At 39.7% G+C, this 20,341-nt stretch overlaps 1 protein-coding gene across 3 annotated transcripts in view; it reads left to right on the forward strand.

Annotated features, from left to right (window-relative positions):
* Positions 1-20,341, forward strand: part of MEGF10 (multiple EGF like domains 10) — a 368,384-nt gene that overhangs the window by 293,033 nt on the left and 55,010 nt on the right. For all 3 annotated transcript variants that reach the window (XM_067731618.1, XM_067731619.1, XM_067731620.1), the window contains 3 exons: positions 12,284-12,530; positions 14,148-14,268; positions 18,079-18,215. In XM_067731618.1, coding sequence (XP_067587719.1) covers positions 12,284-12,530; positions 14,148-14,268; positions 18,079-18,215 — 505 coding nt within the window. The remainder of the gene's footprint in view (positions 1-12,283; positions 12,531-14,147; positions 14,269-18,078; positions 18,216-20,341) is intronic.

Below are 20,341 nucleotides of genomic sequence, written 5' to 3' on the forward strand. Positions count from 1 at the left end.
CCTTCTCCCCTCCCTGCTCTCCTCTGCCCAGAGGCGCAGTGGGTGTAAGTCCTCCGTGTTTGAGTGTTCTGTGCACTGCAAGACTTAGCACATTCTTTTCTGATGAGTCTCACTGTTGGCCAGTCTCTTCCAGTAGACAAAGAAATCTTAGCTATAGGACAGGTCTTAGGGAGGAGCAATAGTAAGTACTCAACAAACAGAACTTAGTAACCATAGAAGCTGCTTTGTACATTTTTAATGGAAGAATAAATGGGCAAAAGAGCAAAAATATGGCAAGACTTTATAAAGCAGGATATCCCGTAATGGCTCCCAAGGTCGTTGTTTTTCTTTTGACTTCAGTGAATAAATGTAATCCCCCCAAATCCCTTACTTAATCCCAGCCTACAATTTATATCCTTGAGATTTCCCTCCACTGTGAATAGAGTCATCAATATGCCTCGTTGAGAGACATCAACATTCATATTTAGAAACCTTAAAGAATAAATATTTCACACCCTTTTTTCTGGTTCATAATTTGGGATAAGCATGCACTGATGTTATAAAATGACAGTTCATGCTTCGAAAATTCATTTAATAAACACTTTTTAAAGAAGAAGAATAAAGGTTCTCTCTCTCGGCCACTGAATAATATTAATATAAACGGCACTGGGTGGTTGTCCATAGTGACTGCTGGCACTCTGTCAGCTCTCCAGCCGGCTTTTTGACATGTGAAGGACATGAGGTTTTAGTGCTTTCAGAGGATCTGGAAAATACATTTTTATTGTTCTTCTTCATGGATGGAGAAGCTTTACAAACTTGTTTTATTTTTAAAGCACTTGATGTTTTGAATGAGGATCTTTTCTTCTACATTAACAAAGGGAATGACACACCATAGCCTTGTTAGCCTGAGGCACAAGGAATGAAATCACAGGGAGATAAAAGACCCTGAGGGAACCAAGGCTTGGGAAGAAAATGTGTATATTTCAGGAAGAATCATGTTTTTCTATCCTTTGAGACAGCAGAAAATTATTTTGGTCTCTTTTGAAACCCACAGCACTCTGTAGAGATATTTTCTTGAAAGTGACTTATTTGTGCTTTGTCTATATATGAGAATATGAAGGGCTGAATTTTCTTTCCTATTAAATTCTCTCATAATCACAGATTTTCCTATATTTAAAGTCAATGGAGAACATCACGGTGAAACTCCATGTAAAAATATATTTTTAAGTCCGTATAGCTGACTGATGTAACCTAATAGATGCTTGACATTTAGATGTTAAGGGCACTTACAGTCTTAGTTCCTTTAAACAGCAACTCTGGTGAGGGTAGTTATGTATTATAAACTGATGGCACTTTCCCTATAATAAACATGAGTTCCAAGATTCAACACACTATCCCGTTGTAAGTATCTGGTAGAGATGTATCCACAAAGTTCTTGAAACCCATATAGTTCTACAGTTTTACCTCTTCGATCCCAGAGGTGTTAAACCAAGGTAAAACAAAAACAAAAAAACGGACTATTCAGTTCATCTAAAGGTTTCTTTATACCAAACACAAACACACAGAATTGGGCCCTTTTGTTTTTCGCTGTAATTCAGAACCAGTTGCTTTAAAAAAAGCATCTTATACTTCAAACTGTGTTTCAAGGCTGTTTCTGTGGTCTTGCTGGGTGTAGATAAGCTGGGGAAAAATCAAGTCCTGGAATTGATGCCTTCTAATATGGCAGGATTCTTTAGATTTTATTTATGACCATCTACTTCTTTATGCTAAGGGGAGGATTATTAAGAAGTTCACATGTTTGTTTCTAAGTCTCTCCTTTTATATTTCTGGGCTCCATGTATGAGCCTACACCTCTGAACACGTTAATCGTCAGCAAGTGAGCAATTTCTAAATCCAGTTTTTAATTGACAATTAAGAATAGGATGTAAATTAACGCTGGTTTTCATCCCAGGTCTGAGCTTTTTCCAATTGGCTTTATAAAAATGGATGAAAAGGGTGATACACCAGGGCTTGTTTTTACTTTATGGAGTTACTGGGCAATTTGTTTTTGGAATTCACATTGTGAGAACCAAGTTGTCCTTTTTGGCATGAATGATTCATGCAAGACAAACAAATAATGAAAACCACGGACAGGCCTGTTATTCCAGCCTCATATACAGCTGGAGGATGTTTTTCTAGGGGTGGGACGCTCCACTGTGCCAACCACGGAATAAAATTTCTGCTGCTACCAGATCTGTGCTGTGTCACACATAGCAACAAGTACTTTTGATGTAATTAGTACATTTCACCATCCCCATTTTACCAAAAGAAAATTAAGTATAATAAAGGTCAGGGACTTGCTCAAGTTTCCATTCCTATGAAGTTGCAGTGTTCCTGCTAAGGTCCAGGCCTGTCTAATGCTAAGTGATTGTACCCATTTCTTGAGCCAGCTAGTGATTGATGAATTTTGTAACAAGGTGAATTTGATGGTAACCATCACTTCTTTCTCTAAGGGAAAAATGATTTCATCCTTTTTTTTTTTTTTTTTTTCTGCTGAGGGAGTCCTTTGGATGAGACAATGTATTCATGTGCCCTTGTTCTTTCCTCTGGAGTATCTGTCCATTTGGCATTTCTCTGTATCTCTAATTGTTCTCCTTTCTTTATTCTTGGTCTACACAAAAACAAGAGATTTACTAAACCATCTCTCATTTGTTCAAAGATTTTTCCTAATGCCTTGTTTTTGTCAATACATGCATGGCTATGGACATGTTGGAACATTTCTTATCAAACCATTCTGATGAACCTGCTACTAACACTTTGAAGCCTGGGAACTCTCATTTTAGGCAAACAAGTATTACTTCTCAAATATCTGTGACACTTTTGTCCTAGAAGGTTCCCCTTTGAAAAGCAGGCCAGTAATGAGCACTGATATCACATCCGGTAATTGATGAGCATTGCTCACTTGGGATGGTCCACAGGGTGTGTGGAAGAGCACAGATATGGAAGCATTGATGGGTTTGGGTTGAACCCTTGCTTTTGCCACCTGAATGCTAAGTGACTGAGCAAATTATCATCTGAGTCCATTTTTCACATGAAATGTTGGAGTAATTGTACCCATCTTATCGCGTTATTGTGAGGTTAAAATAAAGTAGCTGCATAATGCTGACACATGTTCAAAACTCAGTGTATCTTGGAACCTATTCTCTCTCTCCCTGTCCTTTGCGTGGAAAACTGGACTGCTTGAAGTGAATTAGGAGAGGAGGGTGTACCTAGATTTGTGATGATGGTTTTAAGGTTTCTCTGCTTGTCCAAGTTAGTTATCCTGCTCTGCATGCACAATCACTTTCATTCACTCACCACATGTATCTTGAGAGCCAGCCATGTGTCAGGTACTATACAGGCCTAGTTTTCAGGTTAGAGTACTCCTTAGCAGGCCAGCTAATAGCATCAGTACTGTTTTCACAGTGAGTTCACTGCCCTTTCTGTTTGCATAGAATCATTTTCAATTTACAGAAGCTCTTCAGATTTAACCATCTCCTTAATTTTATTTTCTCTTTGAGAAACGCCCTATGTTCTCACTACTGAGGTAATTTCCTATTTTCAGTGCCCCTGAATATTGAGTCACTGGCTGACCCCATAGGCTCTCTCAGTGAAAGGTCTTATCGTTGGCTGCTCCGCCTTAATGGATCATATTAGATGAAAAACATAATTGTGGGATATTATGTTTAACCAAAATACGTGATTTCACTACTTCAGGAGCAGAATGGACTTGTGAAAAGTGCTTGGACTTTTGTTTGCAGACAACCTTGGGTTTAAGTACTGACACCACAGTCTGGTGTTTTTGGACATTTTACCTACATGTTTTCATCCTAAATATCCTCCATGTGCTGAAGGTGATAATGACACCCACCTTGTCAGTGCTGTGAGGACTGGAGAGAGGTGTGTAAAGCGTGGAGCACAGAACATAGCACAGTATAAATGCTCAGCAGATTGAACTATTTAAAAATGTAAATTTTTGCTTGCTTTTCTCCTCCTGCCAAAAGGATACATTCAATTGCAGAAAATTTAGAAAATCTAGTTAATCTAAATGAATTAAAAAAAAATCATGCACAGTCTTAAGACCCAGAGTTACCCAGTGGTCCCATTGGCCCACAACAGAGTGTTTCAATATCTGTCTCTCTGTCTCTGTGTCTTTCTCATTCTCCCTCTTCTCCTCCCTTCCCCACATATTAGGTTCAACCATATACAGTTGCTGATATTAGGCCATTTTTGACCTAAGTTAATGACAATTTCATCTAGTTTATTCTAATCTGTTGCTAAAATTGGATCATGTGCTACATATTTTTAATCTACTTTTTACAGTTACAATATTGTAAACATCTTTCAAGTTCATTAAATATTCTTCTATAATATCACTTTTAATTGATGCATGGTATTCCATTGTATGATTATACCAAAATTTTTTTCACCAGTCCTTTCACCAGTGCTAGAAAATTAGGTTGTTTCTAATTTTTTTGTTTTTATAAACAGTGCTGTTATAAGCATCTTTAAAGCTTGGGCGGGGGTAGAATAGAGTGGTTTAGAATCCAAACTGAAGATGGGAGGCCTGTTCTTCACCCCTCTTTGCCTGTGTAACTTTAAGCACGTCACCTGGATCTCAGTTTCTTCTTCTATAAAATAGGGGTAACTGTAGTCCCTGCTTCATAGGGACACTGTGGTCATTCATCTATTTCAGGTGCTTAGAACAACGTCTGTGGGCACAATGTAAGTATTACTAATTGTCTTTACACACTTATGTTTGTTTCTCTTAGAAAAATCCCCAAAGATGAATTTATGAGTAAAGGGCTTTTGATACACTTTCCCAGACTAATCTCTAAACTAGATGTGGTATCTGCTATCCCATAATAGTGCATAAGCATGCTGATTTTCCCAAAAAAGGGAGAGATAATCATCCTCACTGTAAGTATCAGTCTCCTCGTTATTATTACACTACTTCATGACTCAGTTGCACAGTTTTTCACAGCTTAATATCTCTGAATAAGAATGCCTCTCACCATCATTGTCAGCCAGGTGACTGCCAGGACATGACTGTATGAAACCTTCTGTTGATAACTGCTAAGATCTAGAAGGGTGTCCGTGTGTCTTAACACCTATGAAATTCAATTTTATTTGAGAGATATGAGACAAGGCAAACATATATAAAAACTGTGATCTAAGTGCAAAGTGAGTGTCATGGAAAATATATATTGCCTTTTTCAGAGAGCATCTCAGATTGGGTTGTAAAATGTGCCTGCAGCACAGAGGTTTTTGAGCTGAGCTTGGCAGGCTGGGGAGGACGGATGGAGGGAGAGGACATGTCTAATATCTCTTCTTCTCTGCTTATTTCTATACTTCTTTTTGTTGTGCACACAGCTAAGAAAGATGACAGTGGCCATGATACAATAGTGTAGAAGCCCAAGAGGGCATTCATGGATGTTTGTCATGTAAAAGGCTTTTGGCCACTGCATGTATCATTTTTCTGAAGGTAACACCCCCTGCAACCTCCCTCTCCTTGCAGTGGCCCCTTTTTCCCATGTACAAATCCTCTGCCCTTTACTTAAATATGGCACCCTCTGCCTTTAGGTCTTCGCTTAGACATCATTTTACCAGGGAAGGCTTTCCCGACTCACCAACATTGGTTAAGTGTCATCCCTGTGCTTTCCGTTGTACCCAGTCCATATCCTTACCTCACTACCTGCCACAGGTTATTCTCTTGCCTAGTAACTTGACACCTTGCCATTAAACTATAAGCTTGTAGAAGCATGAGCTTTACTGTTCTTGTTTGAAGTCAAGGCCTGGTACCATGGCTGGCACAAGGCAGGTACTTAAGAGATATCACTTGAGTGAATTTCAGCTCCCAGCCCCTGAACATAACCTGTGGTTACAGATGTCATTGGAAGTTACAACCATTAGAGCTCCAGGGAGTCCATTGTCTTGAGAGGAGCCAGTGCTCTGCTAAGCTGTCCCGAAGAGCTGTAGCATGGTCTGTATACTCCTGACATTACACAGTAGTTTAAAATCCCTTTTATTTCCAACTTATTATGAGAGCTTCTTAGAGCAAGCTGTCTGTGCTGAGACCCTCGTTAAGCTGTCTCCTGAAACATCTGCATGATTCTGGGCACATGGCATCTGATAGCCCATTTCTAGCTGTTCGCACAATAAGAACTGAAACCAGAAGCTGAAAAGGAGGCATCGCTTCCTTATTAGCATCTGGGTTCTTTTCAATTTAATCTGAAACAAAATTTTGTTCATTTACCTTTTCCTATTAGGTTATTCAAGTTGTTTCCATGTTAACTACATTAAAAAAATTTTATTTTATTGAAGTATAGTTGATTTACAATGTTGTGTTAATTTCTGCTGTACAGCACAGTGATTCAGTTATACATATTACATTTTTTAAAAAAGTTGTCTGTGGGAGACAACCCAGTCCCTTTTTCTTGAGGAGTGAAATACTTGCCCCTTGAAATTTGAGTGAGGTGTTAACTAAAAGATGTCAGATGATTTGAGTTCAGACTCTCTCCAAACTGTCTTTCTAAATACAGTACTTGAATTCAGGATAATTGGCCAAGCTTGGCACTAAACATAAGGAACAAATTCTCCCTCTTGTACTAGACAGTCAACATACTCTTGTATTTGTAGTAATCAGGGAAGAAAGCTGGCTTTTGTGCGATAAACTGTGTAACTCACTAGTATACATTTAAAAGTGGGTATGTTGAAGCAGTTAAATATGACAAATGAAGAAAGGAAAGGAAGTCACATTGATGGCTACATTCAAGCCAGGCTTCTGTATTTTACTTGTCCTACTTCCTGTCTATTTGTCTGTAGACTTCTGTATGTGGATTTTCTTCCCAGTAGAGTCCATGTTGGTGCTTAGTATTCACATTGTGAGGCCCATGTATCAGTGGCTTTTTAGAGAAATAAAACCCCAAGGGGAGAAGCTGTCACTTCAAAGCATGCCACAGTGCTTAGATATAGGCAGGAAATTAACCATGTCGGCACGATAATATTTCTTTAGAAGCCTGAAACCCTTTCTTTAATGCTGATAGTTATCAATGTCTGCTATAAACTTGTTTCTACCATGAGGAAATATCTTAAGGGTTTTTTTTGGTTTTGTTTTTATCTAATCCCGAGAAAATAGAACTGGTCTGTGCCTGACTGCTCTGCTGGGAGAGAAGCTGTTGAATGGGATGTACAAATAAATGGGTTATGAAGGAGAGGAAAGACCAGTTCTATCCCCTCAATGCTTAAATTCTTCCTACCACTCTCCTCTTGTTGTAAAATATATTCTATAAAACATATGTGCTCCAGCCCCCTCTTACCCCAATATCACAGTGAGGGAAAAGAACTCTAAGTCATCGTGATGTTTTTTTTTTAATGCTTTTGACATGATCTTGATATCCTTATCAAGGTAATTTTATTACCTACATTGTTGTTCTGCGTCAATCAATTAATCCCCCATTATACATAAGGAATAATGGATCTTTAATTTAGCACCTGAGGCTCCCGGAAGTTGAGAGGGATGTGGACATTCTGGAGAGGATTCAGCAAAGAAGATGAGTGAAATTGAGTAAACTTTTAAAAACTACATAAAAGTATTGAGGTTGTAGTATTTAGTATAACAAAGAGCAGTGTCAAGGATGTATTCATGTTTAAGGAATAAAATCATTTACAATATAGGGAACAGTGATGTACAGGATTGACTATGCTGTTAAGAGGAGGGGGGGATCAAGTTATAGGATAATGGATTTGGATTACATGGAATGAAGATTTTCCGTACTCTTAGGATTGATGAACCAGGGAACAAGTTACAAAGGACTATGTAATTTACCTTGGGGGACCTTCAAAACAGGACAGATTCTTCTCCAACTGGGATAGCTGAGAGGTCTTAAAGGAACATACCATGTAATTTTTTTTTTTTAAGAATAAATCTTAGATTGAAAGAATTAAAATTGAAAAAAAAACACAACTTTGGCCATATCCATAGGCAATAAAAGATGCTACTCATATGAATAACAATTAGGCTGAAATATCATCTTGGAACTACCACTTAATCTTATTTTGTGAAAGAATATTGTGAGTTCTTCAGTAATTGCTTTCTTGATCTGCTTTAGGTTCGATAATTCTCTTCCACTGCTTTTAATTGTGTGAAAGTATGTTTATTAAAGTACTAATGAGACCAAAGCCATACTGATTAAAAACAGAATTATTCATTTAAACCTTTTGAAATTATGAAATGAAAGGTAGGTTCTAATAATGTAAGATAAATCCTGCATGTCTAATAAGTTGTTTGCTGTGTGCCTAGTTTTGTTTTTTTCAATAGTTTATTCCAGATCTGTTGACGTTACAAAAGTTTTATGAAATGAAACTTTCTTTTTATCATAAAAGCAATTTATCCTAGGAGCTCTAGGCAGGGTGCTTCCTCCCTAGTGACTTTTATAGCGTCTAATTAATAAATGCACCGCTGCCTAGGAAATGCATATTGAGAGTAGGCTTTGCTTATTGTCACCCTTCATAAATTTTAGAATGTTTGCAATTGAGGTTTTTTCCTTCTCTGCTCTCTTTTTCCTGCTCATTGACTTGAATCATGGCCATTCTTCCTTTCCTTTGGAACTGCATTTTAAAATCTGACTTTTAGCCCAGGACCAGATGGCTTCACAGGTGAATTCTATCAAACATTTAGAGAAGAGCTAATACCTATCCTTCTCAAATTCTTCCAAAATATAACAGAGGGAGGAACACTCCCAAACTCATTCTACGAGGCCACCATCACCCTGATACCAAAACCAGACAAAGATGTCAAAAAGAAAGAAAACTACAGTCCAATATCACTGATGAACATAGATGCAAAAATCCTCAACAAAACAGTAGCAAACAGAATCCAACAACACATTAAAAGGATCATACACCATGATCAAGTGGGGTTTATCCCAGGAACGCAAGGATTCTTCAATATATGCAAATCAATCAATGTGACACACCATATTAACAAATCGAAGAACAAAAACCATATGGTCATCTCAATAAATGCAGAAAAAGCTTTAGACAAAATTCAACACCAATTTATGATAAAAACCCTCCCAAAAGTAAGCATAGAGGGAACTTACCTCAACATAATAAAGGCCATATATGACAAACCCACAGCCAACATCGTTCTCAATGGTGAAAAACTGAAACCATTTCCTCTAAGATCAGGAGCAAGACAAGGTTGTCCACTCTCACCACTATTATTCAACATAGTTTTGGAAGTTTTAGCCACAGCAATTAGAGAAGAAGAAGAAATAAAAGGAATCCAAATCAGAAAAGAAGAAGTAAAGCTGTCACTCTTTGCAGGTGATATGATACTATACATACAGAATCCTAAAGATGCTACCAGAAAACTACTAGAGCTAATCAATGAATCTGGTAAAGTAGCAGGATACAAAATTAATGCACAGAAATCTCCTGCATTCCTATACACTAATGATGAAAAATGTGAAAGAGAAATTAAGGGAACACTCCCATTTACCATTGCAACAAAAAGAATAAAATACCTAGGAATAAACCTACCTAAGGAGACAAAATACCTGAATGCAGAAAACTATAAGACACTGATGTAAGAAATTAAAGACGATACAAACAGGTGGAGAGATATACCATGTTCTTGGATTGGAAGAATCAACATTGTGAAAATGACTATACTACCCAAAGCAATCTACAAATTCAATGCAATCCCTATGAAACTACCACTGGCATTTTTCATAGAACTAGAACAAAAAATTTCACAATTTGTATGGAAACACAAAAGATCCTGAATAGCCAAAGCAATCTTGAGAAAGAAAAATGGAGCCGGAGGAATCAGGCTCCTGGACTTCACACTATACTACAAAACTATCAAAACAGTATGGTACTGGCACAAAAACAGAAATATAGATCAATGGAATAGGATTGAAAGCCCAGAGATAAACCAATGCACCTATGGACACCTTATTTTTGATAAAGGAGGCAAGAATATACAATGGAGAAAAGACAGCCTCTTCAATAAGTGGTGTTGGGAAAACTGGGTGGCCACATGTAAAAGGATGAAATTAGAACACTCCCTAACACCATACACAAAAATAAACTCAAAATGGATTAAAGACCTAAATGTAAGGCCAGACACTCTAAAACTCTGAGAGGGAGACATAGGCAGAACATTCTATGACATAAATCACAGCAAGATCCTTTTAGACCCACCTCCTAGAGAAATGGAAATAAAAACAAACAAATGGGACCTAATGAAACTTAAGAGCTTTGCACAGCAAAGGAAACCATAAACAAGACAAAAAGACAAACCTCAGAATGGGAGAAAATATTTGCAAATGAAGCAGCTGACAAAGGATTAATCTCCAAAATTTACAAGCAGCTCATGCAGCTCAATAACAAAAAAACAAACAACCCAATCCAAACACGGGCAGAAGACCTAAATACACATTTCTCCAAAGAAGATATACAGACTGCCAACAAACACATGAAAGGATGCTCAACATCACTAATTATTAGAGAAGCGCAGATCAAAACTACAATGAGATATCACCTCACACCAGTCAGAATGGCCATCATCAAAAAACTCTACAAACATTAAATGCTGGAGAGGGTGTGGAGAAAAGGGAACCCTCTTGCACTGTTGGTGGGAATGTAAATTGATACAGCCACTATGGAGAACAGTATGGAGGTTCCTTAAATAACTAAAAAAAGAACTACCATATGACCCAGCAATCCCACTACTGGGCATATACCCTCAGGAAACCATAATTCAGAGTCATGTACCGCAATGTTCATTGCAGCTCTATTTACAATAGCCAGGGCATGGAAGCAACCTAAGTGTCCATCAACAGATGAATGGATAAAGAAGATGTGGCACATATATACAATGGAATATTACTCAGCCATAAAAGAAACAAAATTGAGTTATTTGTAGTGAGGTGGATGGACCTAGAGTCCGTCATACAGAGTGAAGTAAGTCAGAAAGAGAAAAACAAATACCATATGCTAACACATATATATGGAATCTAAAAAAAAATATGGTTCTGAAGAACCTGGGGCAGGACAGGAATAAAGACACAGACATAGAGAATGGACTTGAGGACACGGGGAGGGGGAAGGGTAAGCTGGGACGAAGTGAGAGAGTGGCATGGACATATATACACTACCAACTGTAAAATAGATAGCTAGTGGGAAGCAGCTGCATAACACAGGGAGATCAGCTCTGTGCTTTGTGACCACCTAGAGGGGTGGGATAGGGAGGGTGGGAGGGAGATGCAAGAGGGAGGAGATATGGGGATATATGTATATGCATAGCTGATTCACTTTGTTATAAAGCAGAAACTAACACACCATTGTAAAGCAATTATACTCCAATAAAGCTGTTAAAAACAAAATATGTCTTTTAAATGCTTTTTTCTGCCTTTGTATTACCTGGTTTCATGTACCTCTTATCTTTTTATTTGCTGTCCATATCAGTTTCAGGTTTGTTGTATTTTAAAGTCAGCGACGTTAAACATTTAGTCAATTTTTTCCCTACCTTTTCTGGTTACCTCCCAATCACATGTATTTTGATTGATTACTTTGAAAGCACAGCAGCAGTTTCCTTTTCGAGAGCTCGGCGCGTACCTGTAGCAAGGCCAGCCCACTCCTCAGTGGACTGCCTGTGGGTCGCCTCTTTGTCCCTCTCATCATTGCCTGAGGCAAGGCCCCCTCACTGATCCCCTGAGTACTATGCTTCTTGCCCCAACTCCCGCCTCTCCTTGTCAGCTGCTTCCTGCCCTCCTCATGCTGTAGCCAGCTGATCTTACTAGAAGGCAAATCTCCATTGTCCCTCAGTGCTTAAAATCCTTTACTACCAATCCCTTGTCCACCAGATGCAATCCAAACTTCTTGGTGTGCATAAAAACCCCTGCATAAGCTGACCATTCCCATCTGCCTAGCCAGCCTCCTCTCTCCCTACAACTGCTCACACCCTCCCCTAGCCAACGACTCTGGCCACATCAAACGCAACATTCCAGGTGCAGGGAATAGGCTGAGCACAGGCATGGAGTTGAACAGTATAGCAATGCTTTAGCAGCGGAGTGATAGGAAGTGGTCCACTGCGGAGCACCAGTGAAATATTGCCATGGATGTGTGCCCGAGCCCTGCTGCTCTGTTGAGGAATGGTGATGAAGGGATCATCAATCCACTCTCTCCAAAGGGAGAGGAAAGCTGCTTCTAAAGAGCTTGCCATTACCCACACCTGTACTCTGATGCCCTCCACTGTTTCTTTCCCCAACCTCAGCCTGCGATGGTGATCACTGGGGGCCTCACTGCAGCAGCCGGTGCCAGTGCAAAAACAGGGCTCTGTGCAACCCCATCACGGGGGCTTGCCACTGCGCTGCGGGCTTCCGGGGCTGGCGCTGCGAGGAGCGCTGTGAGCAGGGCACGTATGGTAACGACTGTCACCAGAGATGCCAGTGCCAGAACGGAGCTACCTGCGATCACGTCACGGGGGAGTGCCGCTGCCCACCCGGCTACACTGGAGCCTTGTAAGTGACTTGCTGCTGAGCAGCATAGCAGAGCCCACCCACCCTCTCTGTTCATGCTGCTGGTATATTCCTGCGCTTCTGTTTCTATTGCTGCCTGAAGAGTTACTGAGGGAATAGGACCCCAGGCCCAGATGCTGTTTGCTGTAGAGCATCAGAGCCCAGCCAGAGCCTCAGAGCCAGCTTCCATGCCTTCTTTTGGCAGAGCAGAGGCAGAGAGGGCCAGGATGCTGTGCTGAATGGCAGTATTGGGGGTTGTTGGGGCAGATTTGGGTTCCACTTTGATACTCCCTCAATTGCATTCATTACACGGCCGGCTGTTAATGATCCACGTTGTTCTGCTCTGTTAATTAGCTGGATAAAGCGGGGTGGGTTCAGTGCCTTAGAGAAGAAGGAAGGTGAAAGATGTCAGAAATAGTCCATGATGAAAGGTTAGCTGGGTTATTTAATGCCCATAGATATGTATGTTGCTTTGTGAATTCGAAAGTACATATATCACATCTGTGCAGGATATGTGCACACAGATAGTTTAATTCTTTCTGGGGAACACTAAAGCAGTTACTTAATCTCTACTGCTTTATTTTGTGGGAAAGGCATTCTGCGGTTTGCTTGTATTAGCAAACAGACTAAGAGGCAGAATTTGCCAGAAAAAAAGTAGGAGATAAAACAATTTTCTTCCCTTAATGAGAAAATTACACTTGTAAGTCACAGAATTAGAACTTGAAAAAAATGTGGCTGACTCGGTAAATACTTCCTGCTGACAGTGTTAGGGCTATACAAGTAGAGCTAAGGAAAGAATTGCATTAGCCAAGAAAGCCCTGATTTTCAGAAGCATGGATGATCATCTCAGACTATTTAATTGTTAATATTGCTTTTATGGGTTTTTATCAAGGCCACAGTTGCATAGGGCTTTGGGAAACTTGCAGCAATTTTACAGGAGAGTAAAAAAGACAATTAAAGGCTTAGGGAAGAAGGTGTATTCATACAATATGGGATGGGGGCTTGTCATTCTGAAGAAGAGAATGCTGAAAATTGGTTATGAAGATTTTGTACACTAATGGGGTGATGTGTAGACGTTTCAGTCTCCTTTGAGGTTAGCACAAACACACCAAATAGACTTCCAGTGTAACCCATGAGCTTTATAAAAGTTACATGGAAAGTACCTGTCACCAGGGAGCGTGTGGCCCACGAGAGTCATCCTTGGTGCTCTCTGATAGGACAGATTCTCCTCAAATTGAAATGGTTTCATTAGAAAATATCCCAAAACATGGGAATTCCTTGGTGGTCCAGTGGTTAGGACTCCATGCTCTTACTGCCGAGGGCCCGTGTTCAATCCCTGGTCAGGGAACTAAGATCCCACAAGCCTAGCATCATCCCCCACCCCCCCAATCAAAAAAGCTAATCACTCAGAAGATATCCCCAAACAAAGGGAAGGACTAGGTGACCCCTCAAAGACCCTTCCAGCCAATATGATTGATGCCCTTGATGTTAATGAAATGAACAATACTGGACAGAGAAATCTGGTCTATTTTAGGGCTGTGGGTGCTGCTGTGTCTGTGAACCTAAGGGTTGTGTGGTTGGGTAAATCATGGTGTCCTTTGTCACATGTTAATCCCTCAGCTGTGAGGATCTTTGTCCCCCTGGCAAGCACGGGCCACAGTGTGAGCAGAGATGCCCCTGCCAAAATGGAGGTGTATGTCATCACGTCACTGGAGAATGCTCGTGTCCTTCTGGCTGGCTGGTAAGCTCACTTCCACCCTTCCAAAGCACCCTGTTCCAGGATACTCAAGTGAAAACGCATGTGGAGGACTTTGATACAAAAGAAAGTTACATTGATGGTTAAAGATTCCAAAATTGGAAATACCTGATCATTTCAAAGCTGGAATTTTTCAGTCCAGAGAAGGCAGAAGGTGATTAAATCCTGAACTTGAAGTGTATTAAGGGTCCTCATGGAAAAGATAGTAGGCCATGTGTTCTGCATTTCCCCTCAGGATATAAAAGGGAAATATCTTGCCTTACACATGACAGCAAGAGCTGTCAAACCCTGCAACTATTTAAATAAGCATTTTCATAATTATGCTCTATGGATCATTATTATTCTTGGGAACATTATTCTCAAAAGGTTAAGTGTTATGTGAAAAAGTTATTCAGTCTTATGAATCTCGAGACACATTGAGGAAAGCTGGGTTTTCCAAGTATTGCAGAACTTCTCAGAGGTTATAGTATGATACTTTAGGAGGAAGCTATATCTCACCACACTTCCCAGACTTTGACTGTGATACTCTGTCTTTTTTTAATAATTAATTTATTTTTATTATTTATTCATTTACTCTTTTTGGCTGCGTTGGGTCTTTGTTGCTGTATGCAGGCTTTCGCTAGTTGCGGTGAGCGGGGGCTACTCTTCATTGTGGTGCGTGGCCTTCTCATTACTCTTTATGTAGTGTCTCACAGGCTTAATGTTATGTGGAATAAAAAATGTCAAAGCTGGTTTACTAAGTAGATTACTCTGAAATCAGGAAATAACATTGGTTCGTATTTCTCTAAGTCGGTTTGTGTATAAGTCTGCTTGAAGGCAGAAGAGTGAATGACCAATGTCTGTTTCCTTCGTTAACATACAGAAAATAAAAGAACAATTTACTTGATGATTACCTTCCATCTCCATGAACTGTAGTGAAGTTGTTCTTGCAGGGGTTCAAGTGACTTAATTGCCAAATCCAGTAGCAACTCCTCTCTTCTCATTCCACTTCACTTCTCCAAAGCTTTTGACTCTGTTGCTCATCCACCTCCCTTTCCTAATCTCTTTTCCCTCCGGTTTTTGATAATCCTCTGTCCTACCTCTCTTACTAAAAATCTCTTTTCCTAATCCCCCTTCTTTTACATACTGCTTTCTTACAGTATTTCCTTGGTTCCAGTCTTACCTTTCTCTTTTGTCACTATAAATCTTTTCTGGAAAGCTCATTAGGATCCATGGCTTTAACAACCATCTGCTGATTTTCCCAAACCTTGACTTTCCCTCACTTGACCACAGATGTGTATTTGATGTGTCTGCCTTAGGAGCCAGACATGGGATGGGACTGGTTTGGGATTGCCCTTGTTGTATGCATGGAGCAAAGGAGACCTGGAGTCCACTTCCTGGTGAGAATCACAGGAAGTAAGGTTGAGTTCAAGATGTTAAGACCACTGGGACAAGTGGAAAAGAAATATCAGAACCAAGGCAAGAGCTGGAAATGGTAAGTGGGCAAGACAAGGAAGCAGAGCCTGGGGAAACTCTATGAAGCAATGGAGTCAGTGCAAGGGGGCCTTTTATTGATGCCTCATGGTGAGGTGAACAGGGGAGCTATTGAAGTACTGCTGAGCTGGAAGCAGGCCCGTCAAAGTCAGTGGTCATAGAACCAAATTTGTTGTACCCCTAATCCTTTGTTGTACCGCAATTCCTTTTTTACCTTTTTTATCCTCATTAAAACCAACACTTCTTTTTTAGTTGCCCAAGGTAGAAATGCTGAATTATCTTTGACTCCTTCTCTTCTTTTATTTCTTGTATTCAACCTTTTGCCAACACTGGTCATTGCTTGGTCCTTGGCAAGGGATGGATTTTGCTGGGATAGCAGAGTGTCCAGGGAGCTCTGTGTTCTTTGAATGAGGAGCTATAGGCATGTTACTCCTAGAATTTTTGTGTAGACATTGTCTGTAGAGTTGCCTCATCTTGAGATTGAAGCTTTGTTCTTCTTCTGGGTTGGGGTGGTCATGATGTGGGATAGTGGTAACCACAAGCTTGGACCGTGAGTCCCAGTAGGTGGGCAGATGGCCCTCTCCATCAGCCCAGTGGAGCCTCCCCAATACTCTGGGGCCCCTACCTTGATAGATGTTTCTTACTGAATGTTTCAGGTCATTTTTTTATGTGCATAGCTGAGCTTCCAACTTACACTTCTCTTTACAACATTTTCTTTGTGCAATCATCCTAGGTAATTTTCATGATGAATATATATTCCTATCACACATACACATGTATGTATTTCAACTAATAGGAATAATGTGAGCAAATAGCTTTAAGTAGGACATTAATCCTTATTTATAAATAATATTTCAACAGCATCTCTGAAGCTTATGTGGGACCATTACAAAATGTGAGTAGTTAGTCCCTGAGAGAGTGAGAATTTTCACCAGAACCCCTGCTTATCATGGATTAACCCTAGGCGTGTTATTACTTTAGTCATGTTAATATGTTATGCTAGAATGGAGGGGTCAGAGCTATTTTTACATCTTTCCCCCTCACCGTGTTGTGAGCTAATTAAAGGTTGCGACTTTATCTTTGATTCTCAGAGCTTAGCACGATGCCTGGCACATAGATGATTCTCAGTTAAGTATTGATTTGAATCACCTCTCGAAGGCTTTTTCAGTTCCAAGATTCTGGAAGAACTTTCCTCATTGGTAGATAACTAGAAACCACCAGAGGAGACTTAATTAGCACACCAACTGCCTTTGTAGATAGCCAGGAGTTAGAGGAAATGTATTTTCTTACACTACCCAGAATAAACATTTACAAAACCATCTGGTGTTCGCTAGCCTCCAATATCAGGGTGCTCACAGTCTGTCTTTTTTATAGAGAAGGAGGACAAAGCAACAGCTTCCAACATTTAAAAACATTGTAAAAATTCCTGTTACTTGGGATATGTTGTTTGCTGAAATAGTAACTCCAGTAAATAGATGATAAGCTACAAGCCCAAGTTATGTAGACGAGTGAAGTAGAAAGTAGTAGAATATTTCATTGACTTATTGGCAAAGTATCTTATGCTTCTCCACATAGTACTGGAATAAATATGACAGTATCTGACAAGACAGACAGCCTCTAGGGTGAGGAGATGTGTCCAAGTTACTCTCTCGATTTTTCTCCCCAGGAAATAGGCTTTCCTATTGATCTTGGCCCAACAATGTTTGTTGAACCTGCTGAAAATAAAAGTGTATTTTCTTCTGAAATAAAATGTCTAGGTTCATTTCTGCTGAAGTATTTCTTAGGCAACGTTATCATTAATTCAGGTACAAAAAATGTCAGTCTTTTCTTATGCTTCCTTATAAGAAATAAAACCAGTGATGAAGTTTATTTTCTCTAGAACATATGGTGAAGCATTTGGATATTCCATTTGGGCCAGATGTTGTCATTTATGTAATGGATGCTCAATAAGTATTGTTGACTTACTGTACATGTAAGGCACAAGGAAGAATACTTAGGAGGATTTGTAAATTCCTTAGGTTTCCATAATAATTTGATGTAACTTTATTTTTTTAATATAGGTATTTCTTAAGATTACTATTCTGCCACCTATGCGTATATCTTGAGATTTAGGCTTACTAAGCAAATAAGTCAATTTAGAATTTCTAACACTTTCGAGATGATGAACAGAGTGTACGTGTTCTAAAATCTCCTTTATCTAATCTTCTTGCAGCCCTGTTCCTATATCCCTCCTCCCTTTTTGTTTCCCCTCTTTTCTCCCTTCTCCTTTGGCCCTTCCCTGGCTGGAGGCCCATCTAATTTCCCAAGTCTCTTTGAATGCAGGGCACAGTGTGTGGTCAGCCTTGCCCCGAGGGTCGCTTTGGAAAGAACTGTTCACAAGAATGTCAGTGCCATAATGGAGGGACATGTGATGCCACCACGGGCCAATGTCACTGCAGTCCCGGATACACAGGGGAACGGTAAGGGACATCCTTGTGCTTCTCTGACTGTTTGTAACGGTGTGAAAGGAGAGCTTGGAGGGTCCAGGGAACACGTTTACTACCATTTGTCTGTGACTATTCTGTAATCATCCAAGAAGCATCTGTAAGGTATCAGTGTGTTTGACAGATTCCTTCCCAACTCAGTGCGTAAAAACTGGATCACAGACAGCAATGGTGAATTGAAGATACAGCAATGGTGAATTGAAGATGTTATATTTTATTTTAAAAAAATAATAAAATATCAGAACCCATGATGGATGAGTTCTATATAGTTAAGTGTTTAGGACAACCACTTCAAGCACCAATACTTTTTACATTTTAAAGATTTTTGGATAGATTTATTTTAAAATGGGATGTGTACTTAGGTATCTTTAAAAAGTATGTCAGGCATACAAGAAGCACATGAAAAGCTGCTCAACATCACTAATTATTAGAGAAATGCAAATCAAAACTACAGTGAGGTATCACCTCACACCAGTTAGAATGGGCATCATCAGAAAATCTACAAACAACAAATGCTGGAGAGGGTGTGGAGAAAAGGGAACCCTCTTGCACTGTTGGTGGGAATGTAAATTGATACAGCCACTATGGAGAACGGTATGAAGGTTCCTTAAAAAACTAAAAATAGAATTACCATATAATCCAGCAATCCCAATGCTGGGCATATACCCAGAGAAAACCATAATTCAAAAAGACACATGCACCCCAATGTTCACTGCAGTACTATTTACAATAGCCAGGTCATGGAAGCAACCTAAGTGCCCATCAACAGACGAATGGATAAAGAAGTTGTGGTACCTATGTACAATGGAATATTACTCATCCAGAAAAAGAAACAAAATTGAGTTATTTGTTGAGATGTGGATGGATCTAGAGACTGTCATACAGAGTGAAGTAAGTCAGAAAGAGAAAAACAAATACCCTATATTAACGCATGTATGTGTAACCTGGAAAAATGGTACAGATGAACCGGTTTGCAGGGAAGAAGCTGAGACACAGATGTAGAGAACAAATGTATGGACACCAAGGGGGGAAAGCCACGGGGGGGCTGGGGATGGTGGTGTGCTGAGTTGGGCGATTGGGATTGACATGCATACACTGATGTGTATAAAATTGATGACTAATAAGAGCCTGCTGTATAAAAACATAAAGTTAAATTAAAAAAAAAGTATGTCAGGCATAAAGTTACCTTCTTATGATGCTGTGTACTCTTAAGAATAGCAGTCGTGTTTTTTTTTGATATTGAACTGCATGAACTGCAGTGTATTTTGGAGATTAATCCTTTGTCAGTTGCTTCGTTTGCAAATATTTTCTTCCATTCTGAGAGTTGTCTTTTCGTCTTGCTTAGGTTTCCTTTGCTGTGCAAAAGCTTTTAAGTTTCATTAGGTCCCATTTGTTTATTTTTGTTTTTATTTCCATTTCTCTAGGAGGTGGGACTAAGTGAGAGAGTGGCATTGACATATATACACTACCAAACGTAAAATAAATAGCTAGTGGGAAGCAGCCACATAACACAGGGAGATCAGCTCGGTGCTTTGTGACCACCTAGAGGGGTGGGATAGAGAGGGTGGGAGGGAGATGCAAGACGGAGGGGATATGGGGATATATGTATACATATAGCTGATTCACTTTGTTGTACAGCAGAAACTAACACACCATTGTAAAGCAATTATACTCCAATAAAGATGTTTTTAAAAAAGGATAAAAAAAAAGAATAGCAGTTGTTTCATTGTGCAGTGCTGATAGAGTAAGACCCCGTGGGACTCACAGGGCTCTCTGGTCGCACGTGATGCTCGTGTGGTGCATGGTTTTTACACCCACTGCTTGTCCTTTTTTGTGTTAGGTGGTAAACTGTTACCCAGAGTGCTTTTACGGCTTCTAATTAGCTCTTTAATCTGTTGCATTCTGGAAGACTTGATAACCAAGCTTGCTAGATGTGTGCGTAAAATTAGAGAAAGAGGCTTGAGAGGCAGAAGAGTATAATAGCCAAAAACAAAGATTTTGGAACCTGTGTCCTTGGAAACATCCTAATCTATAATGTTCAAATAAATAACTGTACTTTCCTCTAGGGTTGTTATAAGGATTAAATGAGTACATTAAAGCAT

This window comes from Pseudorca crassidens, chromosome 3, assembly GCF_039906515.1.
Source record: "Pseudorca crassidens isolate mPseCra1 chromosome 3, mPseCra1.hap1, whole genome shotgun sequence".
Lineage (NCBI taxonomy): Eukaryota > Metazoa > Chordata > Mammalia > Artiodactyla > Delphinidae > Pseudorca > Pseudorca crassidens.